The 27,113-nt window shown below is 46.5% G+C and overlaps 1 protein-coding gene across 1 annotated transcript in view; it reads right to left on the bottom strand.

Moving 5' to 3' along the window:
* Window positions 1-4,501: 4,501 nt before the first annotated feature.
* LOC147664924 (ornithine decarboxylase antizyme 3-like) overlaps window positions 4,502-27,113 on the bottom strand; it is a 29,331-nt gene continuing 6,719 nt past the window's right edge. The window contains exons 2-5 of the mRNA XM_086949886.1: window positions 27,037-27,088; window positions 22,612-22,784; window positions 16,548-16,633; window positions 4,502-4,811 (exon numbers count right to left, since the gene is read on the bottom strand). Of these exons, the coding sequence (XP_086806012.1) occupies window positions 4,681-4,811; window positions 16,548-16,633; window positions 22,612-22,784; window positions 27,037-27,088 (442 nt within the window). The 3' untranslated portion in view covers window positions 4,502-4,680. The remainder of the gene's footprint in view (window positions 4,812-16,547; window positions 16,634-22,611; window positions 22,785-27,036; window positions 27,089-27,113) is intronic.

Below are 27,113 nucleotides of genomic sequence, written 5' to 3'. Positions count from 1 at the left end.
TAAAAAAAAAGCAGAAAAAGCTGTCTTTGTCACAACTGTACCACATTGTCTTATATTGTCGATGTACTTGAAGAATTAGGGAGGTTAGCCCCAATGCACGAGCTACAGCGCTTTTGTTTTTGAAGCGCTCTAGGGAGGAGTATGGATTTGCTCTGAACAGACCATGAGTGTGGCTTGGACATCTCCGGAAAAGCATATGGAACGCATACAAGCATGCTGGTGAAGTCAACAGCCATGCCAATGAACTGCACAATACTGTGCAGAGTTCAGGCTACAATTAAAGATCTACTTGGATACACTCAATCCTTCAGCAACCAGGTCCAGACGGTGATTTTTCATGTAATCTGGAGAGCTGTTCACTAAGCTTAGCCAGTTCCCATACAGCATGCTCTTATTGGCCTACAAGACCCACTGGTGGGTAATAGAGCAGACAGCAGGGCCACTCAATTTTTTGAAATCCAGTTGCAAGGCGTTATTAGTGAGGAACCCTCTCATTACATAGATAGTTTACTCCGACAGCTACAAGAGCAGCATCACAGTCAGCATCTGTGCTGAAGGCTTAGACCTTTTCCTGGGCACTGGATGCCATGGTCTCATGGCATCAGTGCCACCAGAGTTGCCAGGCCTGCAGGAATGCGTTTCTCTTCCGACCAGCCCAAAGTGTGCAGTGGCTCATCCGAAATACATTCAATATACCCTGTAGTGTGGTGTCTGCCAATGGACCCAGAAACTCCAGTCTCATCTTTTTTTTTTTAATGCACATCAGTCTTGTCCGATAATGACAAAGAGTAGGACTTGGGAAACTGGCACCAGGACTAAGAATGGAGCTACTAGCAGAACAGTTTCCTTGAGGAAAAAGACCTCTCCACCCCATGGCACTTTTTAGAGGAACATCTATATGGAGGTCATTCCTTGAGAGGAGACTTGCCTATCAGAACATTAGGTCGCTTTGGCATCATCCTGCTGGTCTTAGCCAAAGACCACTATGCCTCCCGGCCCAAGATGGCCTTCAGGTGCACGGAGGCATAGGATTCATAAAACACAGCAGCATGCTCCATCCCAGACATGACATGGAGATTTCTCAGAAGACATATGACCTAGTCACTGTGGAAATGCTGAGAAATGTAATCGGAGAGACACTAGGAGATAGCATCGGACCTGCATGGATGAGAAAAACAGGAACTCTATAGTAATGTTACAGCGATGAAACAGTGCATAGGGTCCAAAAGACCGGTCAGATATATTCTTGCTTTTAGAGAGGAAATATGAAGGGACCCTGCCCTGTATCCCCAGAATTAGCACACATATACAAAATATGGAATTTTAAAAGTATGTTTTCACTGTGGGCTATTCTTGTGCAAATCATGTAAGAATCACCATTGTATTAAAGAGATTTCAAATATTATGGTGGACATGAGATGCAGACCAAACCTATTTCACCACATATCCCTGCCCAGTACGTCTAACACTCCCTAGTAGCCTTTCAACATTATATTATTATTTTGTCTGTTGTCAAGCCATGTAATATCCTCACATTCCTATCGGTCAGTATTTGAGCAGGGGAAACAGCCATTACAACGCAGCTGTTTCCACATAGGGCTTTTACCACTCGGGCATTGCCATGCACACGCTGTTACCATGCATAGCCATCAGCACGCAATTTTTAACAAGGTACATGGTGAAGGCACCTGCTGGTAATGGCACCTGCGTGGTAAAGGCAAGTTCTTTTGACTTCCTCATTAGATTGCACATGCCATTTTTGGAGCCAGGAAGCCTGATGCCAAATCCTTCAAGGCAGGTCATAGAAACAAGTTTATTTTGTGGTGTGAGTAGGAAGGCACCGCCCCTTTAAACCTCACCTTACGATACACACCGGCTTGCATTGTCCCTTGTACAGCAAGGTCTGGTGGTGGGGGCAGTGTCTTCCTTCAGGTATGTTCTATATAAACAGTTCCGATTTTGAGAGCATTTTCTTTTTATTAAAGGTTTGCTTACCTGGTTTCCTCCCACTCAGTTTATTGTTCCTCAGTGGGATTTAAATCTTGAGGGTACTTTATTTTATCAACAGTTTAACTGCTGCATAGTCTCTCTGGCCGACGACTTACCCTGAAGACAGTTTTGCTGGTGGCTAAAGCTGCAGCCTGCAGAGTTGAAAAATTTCAGACACTGTTGGTTTGTTCCCTTTCATAGTTTTTACCCAGTTAACTTGCTCCCATCGTTCTTACACAAGGTGGCTTCTGCATTTTATATGGTTGCCTTCCATCCTTCTTTCTTCCTCTACATGTAACCAGAGGAGCTGTTGCAAGTAACCCTTAGACGTAATGCATTTTATTTTATCGACTGCACTTCAGTGAAGCTAAAAAGACCCAGGGCCTCTCAAAGGACAGAAAGAGACTTTTCTTATTCAAACACGGAGCGTGAAAAGTTTGTGGCCTCCAATAACACTCCCTAAAGAGTTGGTGGTGTTACTTTACCAAAATGGCGGGCGAACACAGGGGTTACCTTCACCAATCAGAGACCAACTTTCACCATATCAAATAAAAACAAAGCAAGTGGTACACCACTTTACAAGTAATATCATACAAATATGAAAACGATATCCAGAGTTGTTCTTTACATTATCCTTTATTATTTTAATCAAACCAACAACTTTTTCAAGTCGATCAGCCAACGCGTTTTGTCCAAAGAGATTGGACTTCTTCAGGGCTGTAGAATAACAAATATATACATCCGTACAAAAATATGTAAAAATTTTAAAAAACACACTATATACAATACATACAAGAACAGATACGATATGACAGGACTGACTTTGTGTAAGTACATACTCTTAGGAATAAGATTTGACATAAAAACCTATTCCACATGAAACCTTCAACAGGAGTGACCTAACATCCAATGATGATAATCCACCAGGACAGCACTTCAGGTGAAAAACCGAGCACCTGTCAAAGCACATCAAATTTGACACTGTTATTCAAAATCTGGTTTGCATACATAGTTTATATTGGAGAATATACCCAAACACAATTTATTCTAAAGAAAATAGAAGAGGAACAGAAAACCGAGAAACTCAGAAAAGTAAGAGAAAAAATACAAGTGCAAAGTTTTTGAGAGGAAAGTAAAGTCCATTCCTCAAGGATTGGAGTCATCAGTTCCAATAGCGGGTTAGGATAAGAACAAGTAATTGGAGAATGATTAGAAAGAATGATAGTAGATTGCACATGAAAGTCCTTCTGATAAGAGGAACCATGTTGTTAGACCATATGTGAAGTCAAAGAAAAGGTTACTAAATTTAACATTAATACTATATTGGTATAAATAGAGTAGACCGCTACGGAGGGGGAGAAAAAGAAGTCCAAGGAGCTGTTCAGAAAGAGAATACGAAATATCCACCATAGGTGAGGAGCTCCTCGATATATAATGTCAAAGTGTCCGTAAATATGGAAAAAGATCAAACTACGAGTATTGCCGTGGACTGGACAAATGGATTGCCAGTGTTCAGTCTGTATAGATAAAATTATTTTACAATAGGTCTCAGATATTCAGAAAAAAACTATTGAAATAATTGACAAGTAAATAACTTAAACATGATACTCACTTTTGATGAGTACACAATATTAGATCATGGGGGTATGTGTCGGATTTCCAGAATTAAGTCCACATGCACCAAAAACATCCGGTCACACTCAACTTTCACCATATAATGCTAAGCTGTTCAACATCCTTGGAAAAGTCGACTCCCTACCATGCGGAATAAATTGTTCTTGAAGGGCCCTTGTGGAACTGAACATAGTTTGCCAAAGCTGAGCGACAGCTCCCTGATGCCAATCCCTGGCCCGGTGAGATAAATGGCTTTTTTGTTGGAGTCAAGAGCCTGTTTCGGATCCAGCATGCCTGAAAGCCTCTTGACCAAGCCCAGTTGGTGTCTGCCCAGTCAATGCGAGCTAGAGGAGACCCAGATCTCTAAAGGGCGGCGGGGGTCACTTGAAGGAGCTAAGCAGAATAGGCGACAAGTAGAAGCTCAGAATGTGGTTTAAACCAGAAAGCACAAGAGGAGCATTTCAGTGGCAACACCCATCGACACTACCTACGTTGTATACTAGGACATTGTTATTTGAAATTAGTGCTGAAGATTTTATGTGTCAGAACTCTGTTTGTACTGCAGGTCCCAAAGTTTGCAAAAAAACTCGATTGTGGGGGATAAAAAGACAAGAAACGTTATGTACAACATAGAAAACACAGGCAAAAATGGTTTGCTTTCAGAATGTAAATACACAATTGATAAAATATCATATGATCGTCCTGCAGATGAGTGCTCTCTTAGTCTTTACATTTACTATACTTCCCTGGTATTCGTTTCCAGGTTTTCACAAAGTACATTTAATGAGGGAAGCCACAGCCTCATCACCAGTGGGATTTATTATTTGCATGTATAGCATTGGATATTGATTCATTTATAATGGCGTTGTTACCAATGATGCTGTCCACAACTTTGTTTGATGTGGCATAGGTTTATTTATAGTTGCTCATGGGACTGACTACCTAAGGTGGTATGATTGGGCTACATGACAATTAGCATCTTAATGTACATTCTTGCATCTAACTCTCCTCTTTGCATGGCCTTTCTTCCTGTTACCGATGCCTGGGGGGGGGGGGGGGGGGTCACGCCCCCTTGTATTAAGTGCTGGAGGGCAGCTCTCTTTCAAGTGAGTAGACCATGAAGATGACATCGTCCCAAGCTGGCACAGACGGGTGGCCGGGTCGCACAACTTCGAAGCCCATGTAGCTGAAAGCCCGAAGCAGCTCACCTGTGAATGCAAGAATGGAGGCGGATTAGTACTGGCGAAGGCTGGATCCTGAGTATACCTCTATGTACTGGAGAGCCTCTAAATGTATACGTGTGAGCCTTTCTACGTGGAGCTTTGTGTCGAACATTGCAACCTGGTCTGTCTGACTTTGGAAAAGCACAGGATCCCTAGTCAACCCAGAAATTGTAGAAGAAAGCAGTTCACTTATCATAGGGACCAGATTCTATAACCCACAGCCCTGTCTTCAATTCAAACTAGGAGTGAGGGAGTGCTTTAGATCCAAAGAAGGCCCTTCAAGATCTTGGTCTTCAGAAAGATGCCCAGTTAAAGACGCAAAATGGTGTTCTGTTTGCTACTGTAGTTTGTGGATTGCCATCATCCTAATGCAGGTCAAAGAAAGTATGTCACACTTCACTCAATTGAGCTCCCTGTGAAGTGTTTATCTTTGAAGTAGCCCAGTCCCAAGCCAGGGTCACTAAATACTTTCATGCAGTCATGATGTGTGGCCAGTGCCATATATGTCCCAGGGTGTTCCCTGACGCCAACTTGTTCAAGGGCACCCAGTGCATAAGAGGCGCTGCAGGGATCGTTTCTTCAATGTTGCCTTTTTCGTTAAACAGGTGTCGGAACTATGAAACATGTTGTGGAACTATAAAATGGTTCTACTGAGCATGTGTGTTTTAAGATATATTTTCATGCTTCTTTTGAAAATGACCAAAAGGCCACTGTAGTTTAAACACTGTCTTCAAAGCAAGAAATGTGATAAACAGAAAGGACTGCTGTTTGGGAGTTATACAAACCTCCTTAAGTGACACCCTTCTGACACCACATCTCACCAATCCTACACGAGACCTAACCTGCAGTGGAAACCTCTTACCAATAAGTAATCCCGGGATTCAAAATGTGCTGTAATTGTGAATTCACAACAATAACCTGGTTCCTCCACCTGCAGGGCTGGCAGTCCCTTAGATGTCTGACAGATGAACCAGTGTTGAGAAAGAAATAGGAAACCCAACATATCTCCCAGTGGGTCCTTATTGCCCACATAGTCACTATAAAGGATAGGACACAAGAAGGGGGCTTCCTTTCAAGGTTCCTGTAACTCTAGTCTGTTGAGGTACCACTGATGAGAACTCTGATGAAGGGGAGGCCAGAACTTTTTGGTCGTATGACTCTGAAGGTGAGATTTAAGGCATGTATTTATTTCATCAGTGTTCAGATGTAGAACTTCTACCTCACCAGGTCAGGTACACAGTGGAACTGAAGTTACTGTAGGTATAAAGTTGGTTAGTTCAATGACACAGTCGCATTTACTGGGGCTGGATTGGCTACTTCCTCCCAAATCATCAGGTTTTGGTTATAGTGCCAGAAACCTTGCCAATGGTGCTGCTCTTAAGTAAACCATGGTGCTTTTGCAGTACCGCATATATTTACTATGCTAGGGGGTAGCCCCTTGGGGCCTGCAAATTTAAAAGGTCATCACATAAATAAAAATAAATTGAAAGTGTGCGAGGTGGTTTGACTTCAGAGGAACCATATGATACAGGTGAGTCCAATTCCTGTGCACACGTATCAAATGTCAGGTTCCAGTGTTAGAACCCAATGAGTCAATTAAAGATCATGCAAGAAACATAATGAAGGTCGAAATCCAGGGTTGCGAATAGAATATATTTAGAATTCACACTTGATCAGTACAAATGACAGTAAACCAGCCGACTCGTGTTTCGTCACACCGTGTGGGGGATGCAACTCTTCAGGCCTGAGGGTTTTCAAGGGTAGGCAAAACGGTAACCCAGACCGGTGACCTATCAAAAACCAGCTGCGGAACGAAGTAGTTGCGGACAAAGGTCCGTGTTGAGCAAGGTGTCCTGCCGGTAAAGGGGCTGGCAGGGTAGACAACTTACGGATGGATGTGTACGAGGTTAGGACCGATAACACCAGTACGTTAACTCTTGTAGAAGCGACAAAGGCACGGATATGTGCTGTTGTGTGTGGACACCTTACTCAACATGGTGTGACGAAACACGTGTCGGCTGCTTTACTTTCATTTGTACTGATCAAGTGTGACATCTAAATATATTCTATTAGCAACCCTGGATTTCGACCTTCATTATGTTTTTTGCACGATCTTTAATTGACTCACTGGGTTCTAACACTGGAACCTGAAATTTGATACGTGTGCACAGGAATTGGACTCATTGTATGGTGTGGGACTTGTCCTTCACCTTTACAGGGGTTGTTTCTTGCCTGGGTTTGTTGCCCCTGACCTGTTGGCACTGTGTATTTGAACGACTTGCCTAACTACAATCGCATCTGCTGGAGCGCCATATCTGCCTGTCCCTTAAGTCAAACCCAATCTCTTTATTCAAACATATGATACAGGTGATTGGAACGTATGTGTCAGATAAGAGGGAGGTATACTGGACCTGATGCAAATGGATATGCTTAGACCACCACCACACTATCGGGCTGTGTGTTTGTCTATACATGCAGCATGTGATCCTTGCAATAAATTTTAAAACGTAACATTTATTTAGACCTTTTTATCTTGTGCGTGCCAGAAGAGTCGCCTAATGGCCTTTCCTTATTTTAAATTGCTCTGATAGTCCCTTACAAACAAGTTCATCACTCCATCCATGCGGGACATAGGTGCAACTTCTGTGTGGTGTATACGTGTGCAGTACAATTTATATGGACGGAGTGTGCAGCATTTGTATTTTGGTCTCCTGAACTAAGAGTCTTGCATAAGGGAGATGCTGGAGAGCGCTTCTCACAGCAATGTAAATTGAGGGCTTCTCCCCAGCATTGCTGAGGTTCTTTATAGTGGACCATACTATAAGTTGTAGATGATAGGAGATAGAGGAAACTCCACTACCCTTTCCTGCCCTATTGTTACTTAAAAGTGTGATCCACAATAGGGTGAGTGATAGTTCAACTCTTCTAGAGGAAATAACCCGCCCCTTTTAGAGCTTGCTCTATACATTGTCCACTGAAACTGGTACCATTGAATCTTGTTATGTCCAGCAAATACATGATTAGTTTAATACATACCTTCCTGAAGAGAATCAACTAACCAGAAGAATTGAAATCAAATGGCTTACCCATGACGGCAGATTTGAGGAGACAAAATATGAACTCTCCATTCATAATGTGAAAAAGTATTTTTCATCCGATGTAAACTTGGCCCCCAGTAAAACGCAGGTATAATTTTGGGGCGATACTGAAATTACTAAACTTCTAAATTTCGCCTTCTGTTGTGGTGTTTAATGGTCTTGGATACAGTTTATCTTTTTTCATTAAGGCACAGTGCCATTCGAAAGGAAATTGAGCCATATTGTCACCTAAAGAAAACTATTAACATAGCCATGAGTCTGGATTACTTAATATTGCACTTCCTCTTCAAATGGCCCTTAAAGCTTTCTATAGTAAGCAACAAGAAACTTGTAAATAAAGTGGTATTCTCCAATTCTCTACTGTGCTTTGGAGGTGAGGTTGTGAACTTGATCATTACTAGGAACAGATTAAAGCTCTTTGATATATTATCACTTTGCTCATCCCATAACAGGCATTCTTCAGAAGGTACCCCAACACATTATTAGCTACCTCGAGGCATACAGGTATAAGGCAAACGATGATTGATTTGGCATCATGGTTAATGCTCCATGTTTTACAGCAGCAGGTGGTAGGCATCATATCAGGCACATGGAAACTCCGGAATGGGTGTAGGAATGTGTGTAGGAGAGGAGAGGTGTTCACATGTTACATCACTCATGAAATCTTAAATCACATTACTGATGACATCTCAAATTACATAATTGATCATGTCACTGATGAGCTTATCCAAGCCACCTCACAGTAAGAAAAGCCTACGGCAAACTCATAATCATTGGTTGATGTCATAAGTGAAGTCATAAGCAGTGCATTGTGGGGGTGCAAGTTATACTTTGGTCAGTTAAGTATACCTGGTGAATTACATGTTTTGTTTATTTTTTAAATGTTCGTTTTTGTATTATTACAAGATCTTTCGAAGGTTTCTTAACGTAAGTTACACTCATAGTGCCTTACATCTGTTTAACTCAGCTTTAACTTTAGTTTTTTTCCAGTGAAAATATTCATAGATGTGTGTGTGTGTGTGTGTATGTATGTATGTATGTATGTATATATATATATCTACCTACCTACACAAAGGGAAAGGGATTAAATACAGTATAATACATGACATTTGCTGTTGATTTATTGCCTGGGCCTGCATTTCATAAAATGGGCGCGTTTGCCCGCTTCCTGTGCCCCCGGATGCACTTTGGTATTACAGATGTGACCACAGATCGCTGTGCTGCCCCTTCTGCAATACAAAGTGATAAAAGGGGCACTACCTTGTTTCCTCATTTGCATGGGAATGAGGCCTTATTCAAAAATAACAAGCATTTACAATGCAATGGTTTTGCCTTTGTTAAAGTTAGAGCTATTGGCATTGCTCTTGACACTCTGAAGCTCCACTCTGCACTCTGAAGCTCCACTCTGCACTCTGAAGCTGCACTCTGCACTCTGAATCTCCACTCTGCACTCTGAAGCTCCACTCTGCACTCTGAAGCTCCACTCTGCACTCTGAAGCTTCACTCTGCACTCTGAAGCTCCACTCTGCACTCTGAAGCTCCACTCTGCACTCTGAAGCTCCACTCTGCACTCTGAAGCTCCACTCTGAAGCTCCAATCTGAATCTGCACTCTGAAGCTCCACTCTGCACTCTGAAGCTCCACTCTGCACTCTGAAGCTCCACTCTGCACTCTGAAGCTCCACTCTGCACTCTGAAGCTCCACTCTGCACTCTGAAGCTTCACTCTGAAGCTCCACTCTGCACTCTGAAGCTCCACTCTGCACTCTGAAGCTCCACTCTGCACTCTGAAGCTCCACTCTGAAGCTCCACTCTGAATCTGCACTCTGAAGCTCCACTCTGCACTCTGAAGCTCCACTCTGAATCTGCTCTCTGAAGCTCCACTCTGAATCTCCACTCTGAATCTGCACTCTGAAGCTCCACTCTGAATCTCCACTCTGAATCTGCACTCTGAAGCTCCACTCTGCACTCTGAATCTGCACTCTGAAGCTGCACTCTGAAGCTCCACTCTGAATCTGCACTCTGAAGCTCCACTCTGCACTCTGAAGCTCCACTCTGAATCTCCACTCTGAAGCTCCACTCTGCACTCTGAAGCTCCACTCTGCACTCTGAAGCTCCACTCTGCACTCTGAATCTCCACTCTGCACTCTGAATCTCCACTCTGCACTCTGAAGCTCCACTCTGCACTCTGAAGCTTCACTCTGAAGCTCCACTCTGCACTCTGAAGCTTCACTCTGAAGCTCCACTCTGCACTCTGAAGCTTCACTCTGAAGCTCCACTCTGCACTCTGAAGCTCCACTCTGCACTCTGAAGCTCCACTCTGCACTCTGAAGCTCCACTCTGAAGCTCCACTCTGAAGCTCCACTCTGAAGCTCCACTCTGAAGCTCCACTCTGCACTCTGAAGCTCCACTCTGAAGCTCCACTCTGAAGCTTCACTCTGAAGCTCCACTCTGAAGCTCCACTCTGAAGCTCCACTCTGAAGCTCCACTCTGCACTCTGAAGCTCCACTCTGCACTCTGAAGCTCCACTCTGAAGCTCCACTCTGAAGCTCCACTCTGAAGCTCCACTCTGAAGCTCCACTCTGAAGCTCCACTCTGCACTCTGAAGCTCCACTCTGAAGCTCCACTCTGCACTCTGAAGCTCCACTCTGAAGCTCCACTCTGCACTCTGAAGCTCCACTCTGAAGCTCCACTCTGCAGCTCCACTCTGCAGCTCCACTCTGCAGCTCCACTCTGCAGCTCCACTCTGCAGCTCCACTCTGCAGCTCCACTCTGCAGCTCAGCTCCACTCTGAAGCTCCACTCTGAAGCTCCACTCTGAAGCTCCACTCTGAATCTGCACTCTGAAGCTCCACTTTGCACTCTGAAGCTGCACTCTGAAGCTCCACTCTGCACTCTGAATCTGCACTCTGAATCTGCACTCTGAAGCTCCACTCTGAATCTGCACTCTGAATCTGCACTCTGAAGCTCCACTCTGAAGCTCCACTCTGAAGCTCCACTCTGAAGCTCCACTCTGAAGCTCCACTCTGAAGCTCCACTCTGAAGCTCCACTCTGAATCTGCACTCTGAAGCTCCACTCTGCACTCTGAAGTTCCACTCTGCACTCTGAATCTGCACTCTGAAGCTGCACTCTGAAGCTCCACTCTGAAGCTGCACTCTGAAGCTCCACTCTGAAGCTGCACTCTGAAGCTCCACTCTGCACTCTGAAGCTCCACTCTGCACTCTGAAGCTCCACTCTGCACTCTGAAGCTCCACTCTGCACTCTGAAGCTCCACTCTGCACTCTGAAGCTCCACTCTGCACTCTGAAGCTCCACTCTGAAGCTCCACTCTGCACTCTGAAGCTCCACTCTGCACTCTGAAGCTCCACTCTGCACTCTGAAGCTCCACTCTGAAGCTCCACTCTGAATCTCCACTCTGAAGCTCCACTCTGAAGCTCCACTCTGAAGCTCCACTCTGAAGCTCCACTCTGAAGCTCCACTCTGAAGCTCCACTCTGAAGCTCCACTCTGAAGCTCCACTCTGAAGCTTCACTCTGAAGCTCCACTCTGCACTCTGAAGCTCCACTCTGCACTCTGAAGCTCCACTCTGCACTCTGAAGCTCCACTCTGCACTCTGAAGCTCCACTCTGAAGCTCCACTCTGAAGCTCCACTCTGAAGCTCCACTCTGAAGCTCTACTCTGAAGCTCCACTCTGAAGCTCCACTCTGAAGCTCCACTCTGAAGCTCCACTCTGAAGCTCCACTCTGAAGCTCCACTCTGAAGCTCCACTCTGAAGCTTCACTCTGAAGCTTCACTCTGAAGCTCCACTCTGCACTCTGAAGCTCCACTCTGCACTCTGAAGCTCCACTCTGAAGCTCCACTCTGCACTCTGAAGCTCCACTCTGAAGCTCCACTCTGCACTCTGAAGCTCCACTCTGAAGCTCCACTCTGAAGCTCCACTCTGAAGCTGCACTCTGAAGCTCCACTCTGAAGCTCCACTCTGAAGCTGCACTCTGAAGCTGCACTCTGAAGCTGCACTCTGAAGCTGCACTCTGAAGCTCCACTCTGAAGCTCCACTCTGAAGCTCCACTCTGAAGCTCCACTCTGAAGCTCCACTCTGAAGCTCCACTCTGCACTATGAAGCTCCACTCTGAAGCTCCACTCTGAAGCTCCACTCTGAAGCTCCACTCTGAAGCTCCACTCTCCACTCTGAAGCTCCACTCTGAAGCTCCACTCTGCACTCTGAAGCTCCACTCTGAAGCTCCACTCTGCACTCTGAAGCTCCACTCTGAATCTGCACTCTGAAGCTCCACTCTCCACTCTGAAGCTCCACTCTGAAGCTCCACTCTCCACTCTGAAGCTCCACTCTGAAGCTCCACTCTCCACTCTGAAGCTCCACTCTGAAGCTCCACTCTGAAGCTCCACTCTGCACTTTGAAGCTCCACTCTGAAGCTCCACTCTGCAGCTCCACTCTGCACTCTGAAGCTCCACTCTGAAGCTCCACTCTGCACTCTGAAGCTCCACTCTGAAGCTCCACTCTGCACTCTGAAGCTCCACTCTGAAGCTCCACTCTGCACTCTGAAGCTCCACTCTGAAGCTCCACTCTGAATCTGCACTCTGAAGCTCCACTCTCCACTCTGAAGCTCCACTCTCCACTCTGAAGCTCCACTCTGAAGCTCCACTCTCCACTCTGAAGCTCCACTCTCCACTCTGAAGCTCCACTCTCCACTCTGAAGCTCCACTCTGAAGCTCCACTCTCCACTCTGAAGCTCCACTCTGAAGCTCCACTCTCCACTCTGAAGCTCCACTCTGAAGCTCCACTCTGAAGCTCCACTCTGAAGCTCCACTCTGCACTTTGAAGCTCCACTCTGAAGCTCCACTCTGCAGCTCCACTCTGCACTCTGAAGCTCCACTCTGCACTCTGAAGCTCCACTCTGAAGCTCCACTCTGCACTCTGAAGCTCCACTCTGAAGCTCCACTCTGCACTCTGAAGCTCCACTCTGAAGCTCCACTCTGCACTCTGAAGCTCCACTCTGATGCGAAAAAAAGTATTTCACAGTGCAGAGTAACAGTCCTAAAATCCTGGCTGAACATAACAGTCTGCAGTTTCACACGTTACATTTGTGTTAGCTGCATTACGTCATAATTTATTGTCAAAGGCGAAATTCTGATTTAAATGGTGTATTCTGCAAACCGGACCCCGTTGTCTCCACTGCCCAGTGATATGATCAAATGCTTTCAGATGTTAAATCTACAGAAAGTTAAGCACTCCATTGATAGGATTCTCGTAGAATGGCCTGTCATTAATGTGGCCTCCAGGTTCGGAAGCATTCTTGAACTGCAGCAGGTATCAATGAGCGGGAGGGCGGGAGGGGGCGGGAAAGGGGGAGGAGAGACGCAGAAGACGGCCGGAGCAGGAAGGCGGGTGCCGGCAATGCCGGAACAGATTCGGGGGCGTTCCCGGCTTTCGCCTGACGTCGCGTGACGTCGGCAAAAGCCAAAGAATCTCGGGAACGCCCCCGTGTCTGGTCCGGCATTGACGGACAGGCCCCTCGTCCAATGGCTAGGCTCCATTTATGGAGCCAGCCAATGAATGACGAGGGCCGACCCAAACCCACACACAGTACTCATTAGGTTTTTGCCTGCGCAAAAAAGATGCGCAGAGCGCATCTTTTTCGCGAGGCAAAACCTAAAAAGGGGGAAACATTCACCAACCAAACATGCTCCTGCAGGTAGGAGCAGTCACTCAAGTGTCCCTGTCTGCAGTGGGATCTCAGACCCTCACTAAAGTGCAGGCCAGGTGCAGCCTGCACTGAAAAAGACAGATCAGCCAGTCTGCTTTTCACTTACGTGTGCGCATAGGGCTGCGCAAATGCACAGCTTCCCAGAGGGCAGCGTAATATTAGTAAGATAACGCACTCTCCCTGTTTTTGCCTAGTTAAAGGTGCCCCCTTCCTGTAATAGGGCACCAAGTGTGTTTTAAGGCAGTTTGTGTAGTGTACTGTGCTTGCTATCAAGCATATCTCTTTTTATATAGATTTGTGCCCACGCTATAGAGCAGAACATACTTTATCGTCAGAAGAAGAAATGATTATTACCATATGTCTGTAGAGAAAGAGTTGAGGACTATTCATTTCACTGTCTGTAGCTGGAACAACAAACTTTTTCCACCTTCAGTAAACTGAACATAACTAAACGTACCAAAGGAAGACGAACAAACACCTCCTCTAACCTGAGGTAACACTTCCATTCCACACTCTTACCTGCACCAAGAAGCCAGAGTGTGGTTATGTAGGTGTTGGTGATGCACATAAACCATTTTCATGACATGACAGTGTATAGTTTGGTCTACATTGCTTGTTCAGCAGGAAATCTTTAGAGAAGCCTGCAGTCCCCAAAATCAAGTGTGCCTTGGGCCAGCTCCCAATGGTGCAGTCTGGAGCTTGCCAATGCATTGTTGACCTGCCTCCCCAAACCCCCTGAAAGCCAAAATCCTCTGCATGCAGAGGGCGTGCATTGCTTCATCTGAAAGCAGCAGTCAGTGCTGGGACATTCATTGCTGCGCCTCAGTGAAGCATCGGAGAGGGACTGGATGTGTCTTCTTAACTATTTGAAGTTAAGAAGGTGTCTCTTGCATTCAGGACCGGCTCTAAAGCAGTGCAACCGGTGGAGTCACACCTGCCACTTACCTTGGTGGAGGGGGCTCTGTGTTTAGCATTAACTTGTGGTTTTAAAGGCACCTGCTGCAGAGTTCCTTGTGTGTCCTGCTGTTTTACGGCAGCAATAAAAATATCAAGTCTGGGGATTATTGTTCCTGCTTGAGAGGGTTGGAGTTGTGTCTAGTGGCAGTTTTGACACATCACAAAGTAGCACAGAGGGTTAATATGCCTGCTGCAAAGTATGCATACCATGCAGGGTATACAACCGTTACCACGCATCTTTTACCACGAAGTACTGTTACAACGAAACCATTACAACGCAAGGGTATTTACAACGCATGTATTTACAACGCATTACACTACAACGCAGATACTATTACAACGCATACATAGGTAAGTTTATCTTTTTTTTTTAAACATTTATTAGGGGTATTGGGTTATGGGGTACAGGGGTATTTTAGGGTTCAGGGCTAGGTTTGGGTTATGGGGTACAGGGGTATTTTAGGGTTCAGGGCTAGGTTTGGGTTATGGGGTACAGGGGTATTTTAGGGTTCAGGGCTGGGTTTGGGTTATGGGGTACAGGGGTATTTTTAGGGTTCAGGGCTGGGTTTGGGTTTTGGGGTACAGGGGTATTTTTAGGGTTCAGGGCTGGGTTTGGGTTTTGGGGTATAGGGGTATTTTTAGGGTTCAGGGCTGGGTTTGGGTTTTGGGGTATAGGGGTATTTTTAGGGTTCAGGGCTGGGGTTGGGTTTTGGGGTACAGGGGTATTTTTAGGGTTCAGGGCTGGGTTTGGGTTTTGGGGTATAGGGGTATTTTTAGGGTTCAGGGCTGGGTTAGGGTTTTGGGGTATAGGGGTATTTTTTACATATATATTTATAAAATTATTAATTACATTATTTAAAAAAATTATATACTTACCTATACTTACGTTGTAATGGTATGCGTTGTAATAGTATCTGCGATGTAATGTCATGCGTTGTAAAGGTATGCATTGTAAGGGATCCTGCGTTGTAAAAATTGCGTGCTAATGGTATGCGTGGTAAAAGTATGCGTGCTAACAACATATATCCCCATGCAGATCACAAAACTGAATTTTATGTGGCTAGCTAAGTGGATTTCTGCTTTTGTCATAGAGGTCATTTTGTTACAGCAGTTCATAAGTTACAATCCTAATATAGAACAGTGATTTATGAACTGGCATCCAAGAGCTGCATGAAACTGCATAATATAAGTTAGGACGTTCTGTTTTTTTTCCCTGATTCTTTCATTATGTATTCCTAATGTTGCTAACAAGGGTAAGTTAGATATAATGTGGGTAAATATACATACTTATTAGTAAGGCCAACCCCCAACCTGCGTTTCAAAACAAATGAAATACATGTGAGAGAGGAGCTATGAAAAGGTAAGTGACACTTTTGGAGGAGGGTTGTGAGCAGGGCACAAGTCCTAAAATAAGAAGTGGGGGGACGCTATAACCGGAAGTGACGTCACGACAGGAAGTGACCTCACGAAAGGTGGCTTGCACCATCGGGCTCATTGCCTCCCCTCACTCACCCCTTAGATGCAATTGCATCTGCGAAGACAGCGCGTGTGCAGCGTCCTGTGAGCTCCGATCTCGTCCAAGGCAAAGAGTGAAGTCCAGCTGTTTGGCAGGGGGGACGGCGTCCACCTGGTAAAATAAGTGGGGGGGCGCCGTCCACCCGCGTGGTGCCTCGACTCGAGCCCTGGTTGTGAGGGAATCCTTGGCGGTCATTGGGAGGGGGCGCCAAAAACGATTGTCCGATCGGGTGCCCCCAGCAATAAAGTCGGTCCTGCTAGTATCTATCACCCCTTTCATCTGGCTTGCTCCTGACTCCTAACGCGAGTATCCCCCTGAATGCACTGCCCCCTAAACTTATGAAAATGGAAACCCTGATGTTCTCTCTTAAACCATATCTAGCTACTGCCTATTCCTCCCCGCAAAAACAGATGGGACGACCATTGTACTTACAGCGATCGTGTCTGGTTTTGCCGAAGTTCACAAAGACGAAATTGACATCTGTCATCCCTTCCACAAAATCCAAAGCTGCAGTCAGGCTACAGTGAAATATACAAAAATGTTTATGTTTAGGAGACAGTCGGGGTTCATAAAACCTTTTTTTTTTTTTTAGACAATGGGCCATATGCATGAACACATTTTCCCATAGACACAGGATGGGCAAAACCCTTTGATGCATCTGGCCCAATGTTCCTTAATCCATAATATTAAATCCACAAACATACTATTACAAGACTCTCCAAGATAAAAATATTAATACATTATTAACATCTACACAGCTATAAATTACTTATCGCAGGCACATTTTAAAACCATAAAACATCTAGCCAAATCTCGTGCTACATCCATTATTAGGCATTTGAAGCAAAAATACTTTTTATAATTTTCCACCGTACATTTAAAAAATGGAAACAATCTAATACAATATGTTGGGTCGTTAAATGCATATTTAGCCCACAAATACAAAAACATTCACCCTTTTTTAAAAATGCTATCCCAGCTGCGTGAGATTGCAGCGGGTGCAAATCAATTCTGAACCTCAGAAATACATTAAAGCATTCCCTGATTATGCAGCTTATGCAAATAAGGTAGAGGAATATTAGTTTCCCAGACTTCACAGATATCAACCACAGAAACCTTTTTCCTTAAGTATTCCAAATCTTTTTCCCTCCCAACCCTGTCCCACGTCATTTTTAATTAATTCTTTGTTAGGGTGGTAGAGTAAGCAACACTATAATTGTTTATTTGCAATCTCTCCGCCATATTAACCAAAAGCTTGTTAACCTTTCTAGCCCAACCTAATTCACTTTTCATGATCTCATCTCCACAAAAAGAGACTACTTTTGGGTGCTCAGATTGCAATAATTTAACCCAGAATCTCAATGAACGAACCAGAGCAGCCATTGACCGCGGTTCTAAACCAGTCTCTATCCTTATCGCCTGGGCCATGGCACATTTTGGTAGGGAGAGCAAATTATATAACCATATCCCCTCCATTTGTGTCCAGAAATCCGCTCAAAGCTGCAGAATATCAGAGGGGCTCCTGAGATGATGGTGTAAATGACATCCAGCCTGCCAGAGGGGAGGAGATGTCACCTGGAAAGTCTACCTGAAGCTGCAATGAAGGCCACAGGACTGCCTTTGTTTTAGTGCTCACCTGGCCTGCAGGGAGAGGAGAGCGGGGGATACCCCGTGCAAGAGGAGGCTGTCCAGAGAGGCCACGCAATCCCACCTGAGAGGATGAGAGCTCCCAGAAGAGCCTGAGACGGAACAGGAGCAGACCTAAGAGCTGGAGTCGGCCGCCCAGACTCTCAAATACTATTTAAACCCAGGAGAGGAAGAAAAGTGTGACCACATCCATGGCCTCCAAAGACTGCGCCCTACACCCAACGTCCTGTGCTGACGCTGCCACTCAGCCGATGATTGGCAAGAATGACCAGCACCTGGGTGTGCCTCTTTGCTGTTTGGGAGGAAGGCCTCACTCAGCTCTGGGCCGGTTCCTCAGCTACAGCCCCACCCTTGGATGTCCCAGACAATATCAGAGGAAGGAGGGGCTGCCACACCTGCACCCCAGAGAGAGGCCTCAAACTTAGGACCTCACTGGCCCTATTCTCAACTTAACTCCAAAACCCTTGAACTTTTGCTTCCCAGGCACTGTACTCTTTTCTGGGACAAGCTACGATGGGGTTGCTCTTTACTGCGCGTGGGCCCCCAAAATAAAAGTTTGCATATACTTATGGCAGTGATCCTGTACTCTTCATGAATTCGATAGCAGATGTATACACTGGTTTCTAATGTCAAACTATAAAGATAAAATTGTTCACCATCTTCAAGTCTAGATCTACAACTTTGAATGCTTGTTTTCTTTAATACAGTGTACATAGAGTGGGTTGTGGGGCAGCCCCATGCTTATGATTGGATGGCTCTCTTGTGTGTCTGCTCCTTATGCAATGGCTTTCTCCCCTTTTCCTGTTTATCCCACCCCGTGAGCATTTCCGCTTTACCATGTTTCTGATTGGTTGAATGGTTACCTCCAAATGGTGACAAGAAAATATAGTTTTTTTTATTCTGCTGGGTAGCCCTTCATCGGAGTACATCGCTTTCTTCTCCACTGGCATGCTGCCCTTTATTTTTTATTTACATTAAAAAACAAGCATTTGCAATGCAATGGTCTCGGCATCATTAATGGTAGAGCTATTGGCATTGCTCATGACATTTTTTTTTTCTTTAAATCACAAATAAATGGCATTGTCATTAACATTGCCAATATTTAAGTGCCCATTTTTAAGAAGGAATACAGAGAGTACCCAATGTTATCGCCCCAAATCAATCATTAATTCTACAACAAAATAATGGGCAGGATTGTATTAGTGCGAGTGCAAACCTGGGTCCACGAAAAAAATATGCTCTCTCAATTGCACTTTGGTTTGCACACTGGCCTTGGGACAATTGAGCAATGTCTCAACCTTTATCTCTTGATAAATATACTGTGGCAAAGGAAGGGAATCTACAGCTAACTTTTAAAGATCTCAATTCAGCATTCGGTCAACAGATACAAACTCTGGGGTATTATGACCGAAAATGGGGTTGACGCTAGCACTGTTCATTTTCTGAGGGAACTACACTCTGAAGTAACATCTGTGTCCGGTTTGGCCCAGTGTAGAGACAACCCAAACCTTTTGACTAGCTAGAGGTGAACACCAGGGTTGCATTTTGGCTCCATTTCTATATATATCAACGGCCTGGACAAACACTTGCTTTACTGTAACACTGACTGTTTGCGGGTAGGTAAGCGCTGTGCCTGGCGCCGATTTATGCTGATGACAGTTTTTAGCCAGGACTGCAACTGGCCTTCAGTGCATATTAGAGGGGTTATGCGTTTTCATGGCTAACCTTCTCGCAGTTAATTGGGGCATTGTCAAAAATATGAAAATGAGTACAGCCCCTTCATAACGGTATCTTGGATTTTGTTTAACGATAGGGGGCCCACTGAACACCGCCAAAAGTTGCGGCTCTTGCAAGTAAGGAGGATGACTTAGCTTCACCTCTAGATTTGGCGGCAGACCTACGTGTGGGCTTATGACAGTTTAGAATGTAAAGTGTGGCTAAAACGTTACATATGGGGCGTTGGCTGTACCAAAACCTACCTCTACCCTGATTTGCCACCTAGGAGTGGGGCTAGATTATAGAAATGACCTAATCAAATTACAACTGCTCTTACTGTGGCTAAGGAGATGGAATAAGGAGACTTCCTTCAACTGGTCAGTTCTAGCTGACTGCCTTAAAGTGCCTTAAGGATCCCTTAGCTGCTGTATGTATAACACTCGCAGTAGCCTCAATCTATTTTATCTGTTTGATAAACCGGAAACTTTTTCTCCAGTTTTTTAATATCTCTGAAGGCAACTTTACTGGGCAAGTGTAGCAATGCAATATAGCATAGTGTTTCTGAGAAAACTGAAGTATTAACTTAGGATTTGATCTGTACTACTCCCGGTATTGAACGTCATTCTCTGGGTCTCAAACAAAAACCATATCAAGGGCTGTTTAACTGTAGGGTCTCACTTTCCCCATTAGTATTTCTAAAGGCGAATGTGTCCCCGATTTGTCCAGGATCTCGCTTGTACTGCAGCTTCTCCCCCCAGTCATGCAGTAAACAATTGCTTGCTGCAGACAAGCATCTCGTATCAGCTCATATATAGTGCTGAAAGAAGAAAAAAATCGAATTGATGAGTTTCACCTTACTTTACTGGAAGCAGCATAATGAAAGACATTTGCCGTCCCGCAATGGCTCACTGTGGGGAAAGGCAGACAACTGAAATGTGGATCAGAACTGCAAAAGTCCTGAATAAGATACTTGTACCATTAAATGACGAGACGATGAGCCCGCCCCCCCAGCTACGCGGCTGGCCCCGTGTTTATTTCCTCTGCGTGGCTGTGGAGGAAGCACAAAGCACGCCCCCTTCTGCGTGACCCTCCTATGATGGGCTGGCTGAGAATGAAAGTCTTACTATTGTTGCTACGGCGCGCGCACTCCTGAAAACGAAAGCTATGGTGGGGGCGGGACTTCCGCCTTGTGCGCGAAGCCCGCACCCACGAGTGTCTGGCCGGAGAAGCAGTGGTTGGGCTGGCTGAGAATGAAAGTCTTACTATTGTTGCTACGGCGCGCGCACTCCTGAAAACGAAAGCTATGGTGGGGGCGGGACTTCCGCCTTGTGCGCGAAGCCCGCACCCACGAGTGTCTGGCCGGAGAAGCAGTGGTTGAGGCTGCAGATCTCCGGAGTGGCGGTAAGTGCCCTTACTTGGGGGAGGGCGCTTGTGTGTGTATATGTATGTGTGCGATGGGGGGCCTTGGTGCACGTGTGTGTGTGCTTGTGCGCGCGTGTATGTGTGTGTGTCCGGGGGTGTGTGTCTATGTGCGTGCATGGGCGCTGGGGGAATTGTCAGAAGAGGTGCGGCGTAGAGTGTGAGGCGAGGTGGGGGAGGGGTGGGTGCAGTATCGTGGGCAAAGGAGAGAGCGGACGAGGCACTGGGAGGCATGCGAAGGGGGGGCGAGAGTGCCGGGATAGTGGGCAATTGAAAGCGCTGAAAAATGGTTGATCACCGGAGTAGTAACGGCATAAGGGGCCCGTTGCTGGAGAGTTTTTAAAAGGTGCGCATCTGTCGGCTACTTTTTATTTCAATAATGTTTTTGATTGCCCAGCAGCTGAACACTGCTCCAGGATGCTCGCAATTGGGCCTTGCTTCCTGCATCGTCATCTACCTTCTCTGCATCTTCGCCCCTCTACTCCAGTTTTTTAAATTGATTTCTGCACCTTTTTACCGAGCTGCTCCCTTCCCCTCTATTGCCCTGCAACACATACATACTTTTATTTTTTTTAATTTATAGTTCTAAGGTGGGCGCCTGTTCTTTTAGAATGGTATATTAATAACCTAAAAGAACAAACACTAGAAGGCTGCTGCGTATGCTTGCAATGGCTTGGCGGCCATCATGAAATGATTTTTCTAAAAGCATATAAAAAACCATCCCAAGATGGTTGCCGCCTATGTCCAAACAGCCAACTTGGAATAAAATGTATTTTATTTAAAAAAATGAATTCCAACATACCTGCTATTTCCATCTGTAAACAACAGCTATTTTATTTTTAATGTATTCTTTACAATTCTAAGGTAATGGAAAATTGTGTCAGAATCGTATAAAAACAAGCATTGGCAAAGGCAATATACTTCTTGGGCTTCACATATTTGCTTTGCCAGGACGTGTTGTAAATTGAATTTGATCACTCATAAGGCTAATTCTGCTGTGAATCTCTAGCAACTGACGCTGACTTCATGCAGGGCTGTGTAGGGCAGTGTTGTGCAAAGTGTGTTGCGCTTTAATGCAAATTACTTTGCTGGCTGGCTGTCGTGTGGTGCAGCAGATGTATTTGCTGAGCTACCGCTTTGACTGTGAGTGCTGGTAAAGTTCAACAGGTTTGTCCCTAATCTTCATTAAGTTACTCAGTGTGTGCATCTTCTGGCACTTCTCTTACTTTTTTTATCCCTGTGCCTTATACAGAGTGGGAGAGGATGACAGAGTGATTTTCCAAAGCGCACAGAGTTAGGTCAAGGAGATAAAGCAAGGATTACATCTCTGATACAGCCACCTGAAGCACTGGGCCATGCCTTTTTTAGGGCCATCAGCAGACATATGCCCTGTACCTCCTATGATGGGGTAAGACCTATGCTCTAGAAAAGACTGCTGACCTTTTTCAGTCCTGTCTACAGATCTCGCGAGATGGGACTTAGTTCTCGAAACGTGGGCATTATGGCCAAAGACATGGACAAGCCGCTGCGCTTTTCCTACCCCAGTGGCTTGGGAGCTGTGGTCTGAACACAAAACTATTGACTTCGGAAAGTAAGTCAGAAGACATAATTCCTGTGTCTTTAACTGTGATCCTAAGCAAAGCACCTTATCTCTCCGTACGCCCCACCCACAAGGGTATTCAAGCCCTAGCAAAGCTCTGGCCCACAAACTTACCTTTCTCTGTTACCTTGCTCTAGTACCCTACTGGGAGTTTCTAAGAAGAGTTTCTGGCGACTAAGTGTCCCGTGCCAGTACGCAGTTCCTCGGCTACCGAATTTGAAATGGAAATCCAGCCGCACAGGATCATTGGATAGGGAGGTATCCCCAAGAACAGTCAGATTACCAGCCTGCAGAGTAACATGAAACAGAGGAGGGGGCAGATTAATCACTGATCAAAACAAAAGGGTGTTACATTTGTAACATAGCGATAGCATGCGAACAGTTTTATGCACCTGCAGAGCACAAAGTGTTTTCATTTCACCCTATATTTCTCTGAGTTAGTGCTTTGTTTTCACATAGGACAGCACGATATGGTGGGCAAGGTTTGCTTCTTTGCATGAAAATTGCAAAATAAATTTGCTTAGAGGCTACTCCGTTGTAGCGGCGGCAGGGTACACTCCGTCAAACTGAAGGTCCGCCTGCCTCATTTACAACAAGCATTTACAATGCAATGGTCTCGGCATTATTAAAGGTAGAGCTATTGGCATTGCTCATGACATTTCTTTTTTTTTTTAAATCATAAATAAATGGCATTATCATTAACATTGTCAATAGCTTGCATATGCGAGACCTATTGCATTAGTACCCACACACAGAGTAAGTAGTAGAGTGAGTAGTTGATAGTGAGTAGGAGAGAGTTATTAGGAAAGCGAGTATTAGAGAGCGAGCAGTACAAAGTGAAAGAGTGAGTATTAAATAGTGAGAGAGTGAGTAGTAAAGAGTGTTAGAGCCACACACATTTACATGCACAGCCACACCCTTACATATACAAAGTGTATTTTTAGTTTCAGTAGTAAAGAGTGAGTAGTATAGAGTGACTAATTATGAGTGAGTAATGTTGAGTAGTAGAGTGTGTGTGTGAGAGTGTGTGTGTGAGAGAGAGTGTGTGTGAGAGAGAGTGTGTGTGAGAGAGAGTGTGTGTGAGAGAGAGTGTGTGTGAGAGAGAGTGTGTGTGAGAGAGAGTGTGTGCGAGAGAGAGTGTGTGTGAGAGAGAGTGTGGACACCACCGCCCTCACACCTAACACTTGCACTGTCAGCCCCCTCACTCGATGCCCCCTCACAGATGCCAAGCACTCTTGCACTTGCCAGAACACCCCAAGGCCCTGCAACTTCTTCATTAAGGCCTACACTACTGCTAGGCACGACCCCCAACACCACAGCTACGTTCAGCTACCCACTACTATCAAATACAGGCCCTGAATGAACCTGCATCTTCACACCGCACTCACACAGCATCCCAGACAACCCCCCCTACACTGAGCACAGGCATCACAACATTTACCTTCCACCAGGCCCTGAACCCCCACTTTGACCCGCGCTTTCACAAACACCACCACACTGCACTCGCTGCCGCCTGAGTGTCGTAAGCTAGCACTCTGTCACAGGTCGACATGGTACACACCACCCCTTCACGGGGCACACAAAGGAGCTGTGCCCACACCCTAGAAATATACCGACTGCACAAACACCATGCCCTGGACCGCCCCTTCCCTATAACGAGTAAATGTAATGTCTCTGCTCAATCTCTTCCCCCAACAAATCCCCTGTCTCCTCCCAAACGACCCTACAATGCCAGCCCTTTACCCCAATCAATGCTCTCTTTGCTCTCTAACCTAACCCCTCCCTCCGGCTCCTTTCTGTCAATGCACCATCTCCAGGCTAATGGCTGCTGTCTGTTCCAGCTGCAGCCACTGCGGGTGCATAAATGGAGAAAGGACACACGTGTATCCCCTACCTCGCCCCCTTCTATACCAGACCCCCAAATGTATATGCAACCCCACCCAGGATCTCCGACTACACACCAAGTCATGCTTGAGCTTCGCGCATGCTCCCCCCCCCCATGATAACACGCCACCCACCTCCGTCTGTTGCCCCCTGTGTGTCACCCACTGAAATCCCACTCCGTATCACGCATACTCCAGGGATCTCCCCAAATACGTACCACCCCGTTAATTCCCCTTAATAATGACATAACCAAGTGGTCTGAATTCCCCCAGCAAATCAACAACACCAACACAATAGAACCGGAAAGAAGACACGGCGCAATCTGCAGAGAAATCTGAGCAGGTCTCCCCTCTAAGACAAAGACATGCGGGGAAAGGAGGGGGTGGGGGCGTGGAGTGACGGAGGAGATAAAGGACACTGGGCCAGGGCAGGACCATGGGGAGGGTGGTGGGGAGAGTGGTACCGGTACCGGAAAGGGGTTGTCACATACTGGCAGGGCACAAACTAAAATGGGGGACTCCAGATAGAGGCAGCAGCCAGCAGGGTGAACAGCTACCATGAAGGAGGCGGTCGCTGGGTGAAGATGCGAAGCGCAGGCACGGGGCCGACAAGCGCGCATGGGGGGAGGGGGGGCACAGAACAGAGATGCCGGGCAGCTCGACCCCCTGGGACGCACCGCCGTTTCACCTGCCACACTCTAAGGACCTCCAATACTAAAGCACTCTGTGTCGGACCTGCCCCCCTGCCCTGCTCGAGCTGCCCCCCTGCCCGCTCTCCTATGTATTCGGAGCTTCAAATCTCATGTTCTATCGCTGGCTGTGCGGAGCGAGCCTCCCCGCACCTTGTCTTCTCATCCCATCTTCCTTTTAACATTCGCTCTGAGCTCTTTTCTCCTTGAGGCCTCTCTCTCACTCAAAGGTTTGCGATTGGCGGTCATTATTTTCTCTACCTCGGACTCTAAAGCATTCAGCACTGAAAGATATTCCACATATAACTTTCCAAGACAAAACTTCACATTCCCACGCGAGGACGTGTTATAAGTGCCTTCTCTTTAGAAACAGCGCCTTCCTTCCCAGGGGCCCATCGCGAGCCTCTGACGCCCTCTCTGCCTTTCATTCCCAGGCTGGGGGGGGGGTACCCCCGGGACTGCCCCTGCACCACCTCGTGTCTGCCGAGCCTTTGGTGACATTAACAAACATATGAAGGGGGGTGCTGCGGCTACTCCGTCAAGCGCTCGCTGCGCTAGGCGCTAGTCCAGGCTATGAGATAGAAAGTTCTCATGTCCGGTGTCCAACGGGTAGGGGATGGGGCGGGGGCTCTCCTCAACCGCAGGGCAGAACGACAAACAGCAGCCAGAAAGAGGGCCCTTCTCACCCAAACACAGGGGAGTCCTCGTCCTCTCCGGGACCTGCTCATCCTTGCCGGAGCCCGCAGCAGACGCCACAAACAAGGCGCCTCTGCCTGGCTTCAGCCACAAAGGAGCCTCTAACGCGGACACCATTGATGAATCCCCAATTATCAAAAAACGGCAACAAAAAGTGCGCTTACGGTCTTAGTCACAAAATGCGATTTAATGCATGCCACAGGGCCCGCTCCCTGCAGGAGGCCCTTCCCGCCCTCGGAGCGCGAGAGTGGACCGGGGAAAAGGGGCCCGGAGCCCGGGATTGCAGGCACGGGGCGTCAGCCATGGGGGGGGGGGGCATTGAGGGGTGGCAGGGATTCACTAAGAACGGCACAAACAGGGGGGCAGAGGCTTACCTGATGTCCTCAGTTGACGCTGCTCGAGCAGCAAAATGGCGTCCGGGAGCTCTGAAATTTTTCGGATTTGGGGGCGTGGTTTTGCACCCTGAGTGACAGACGACGTCACAGGGCTAAAGAATGCAAAAAATCACGCCCCCGAATCCGAAAAAGACGGAGCTTATTTGGAGGGACGGCTCTCTCCTCCAATGGCTGGCCTCCTTTTAGGAAGCCAGCCAATGGAGGTGAGACGGGCGAGGGAGGCGGGTTCCAGATCCCTACTAAGTAGCATACGATCTCCTCCCGGAAATGCTGGCAAGCCAGCATTTCCGGTCCTCGACCGAAAAAGGGAGACGTTCAATATTTTAACATGGGGAGATTACTCGGTCTCTACGCAGACATAAACATCCGACAGCCCTACGGACTACGGGCCGTCAGAGGTTCATGCATGTGTCTGCCCACCAGATTTAGAGTGGCGCACACATGGCCAGTTTTCAGTGGGAAGTCAAAGTTGCAAAATGCTCTCCTCGCCTTGGGAGAAATGGTGAGGAAGGCATTGATTTTTTAATTTTACAAAACAAGGTCCCACTTTGTGTTTTTGAATATAAAAATAAAAAAAGCGTACTTGCAATGCTTCAACAGGAATCTCCGGTCTGGTGGTTCCTGCCAATGCAAGAGATGTCAGCAGTGCTGGAGGACATCTCAGAATCTGCCAGATGGGGACTCCGTCAGGGTGACGGAGTACTTTACTCCATCGCCCTGATGATGTAAATACCCGTCCACCAACATCTATATCAGGCCCTGACTCAGAGGAATATCGGGTTCAAATAAATCTCTTGACGCACTACTGGCGCATTAATCAGGTGATCTGCTCTGTGGTGGATCTGGCATGCAGGAGCACAGATTCTAATCACTCACCGAATGCAATTCTTTTAAGTCCTTCTGCTGTTCATGTTCACTCCCCTCGCCGCTGTGGCGCCGTTGTCGAGCCTCAG

This window comes from Lissotriton vulgaris, unplaced genomic scaffold, assembly GCF_964263255.1.
Source record: "Lissotriton vulgaris unplaced genomic scaffold, aLisVul1.2 SCAFFOLD_1642, whole genome shotgun sequence".
Classification (NCBI taxonomy): Eukaryota; Metazoa; Chordata; class Amphibia; order Caudata; family Salamandridae; genus Lissotriton; species Lissotriton vulgaris.
This window is presented reverse-complemented; position numbering and strand designations above follow the sequence as displayed.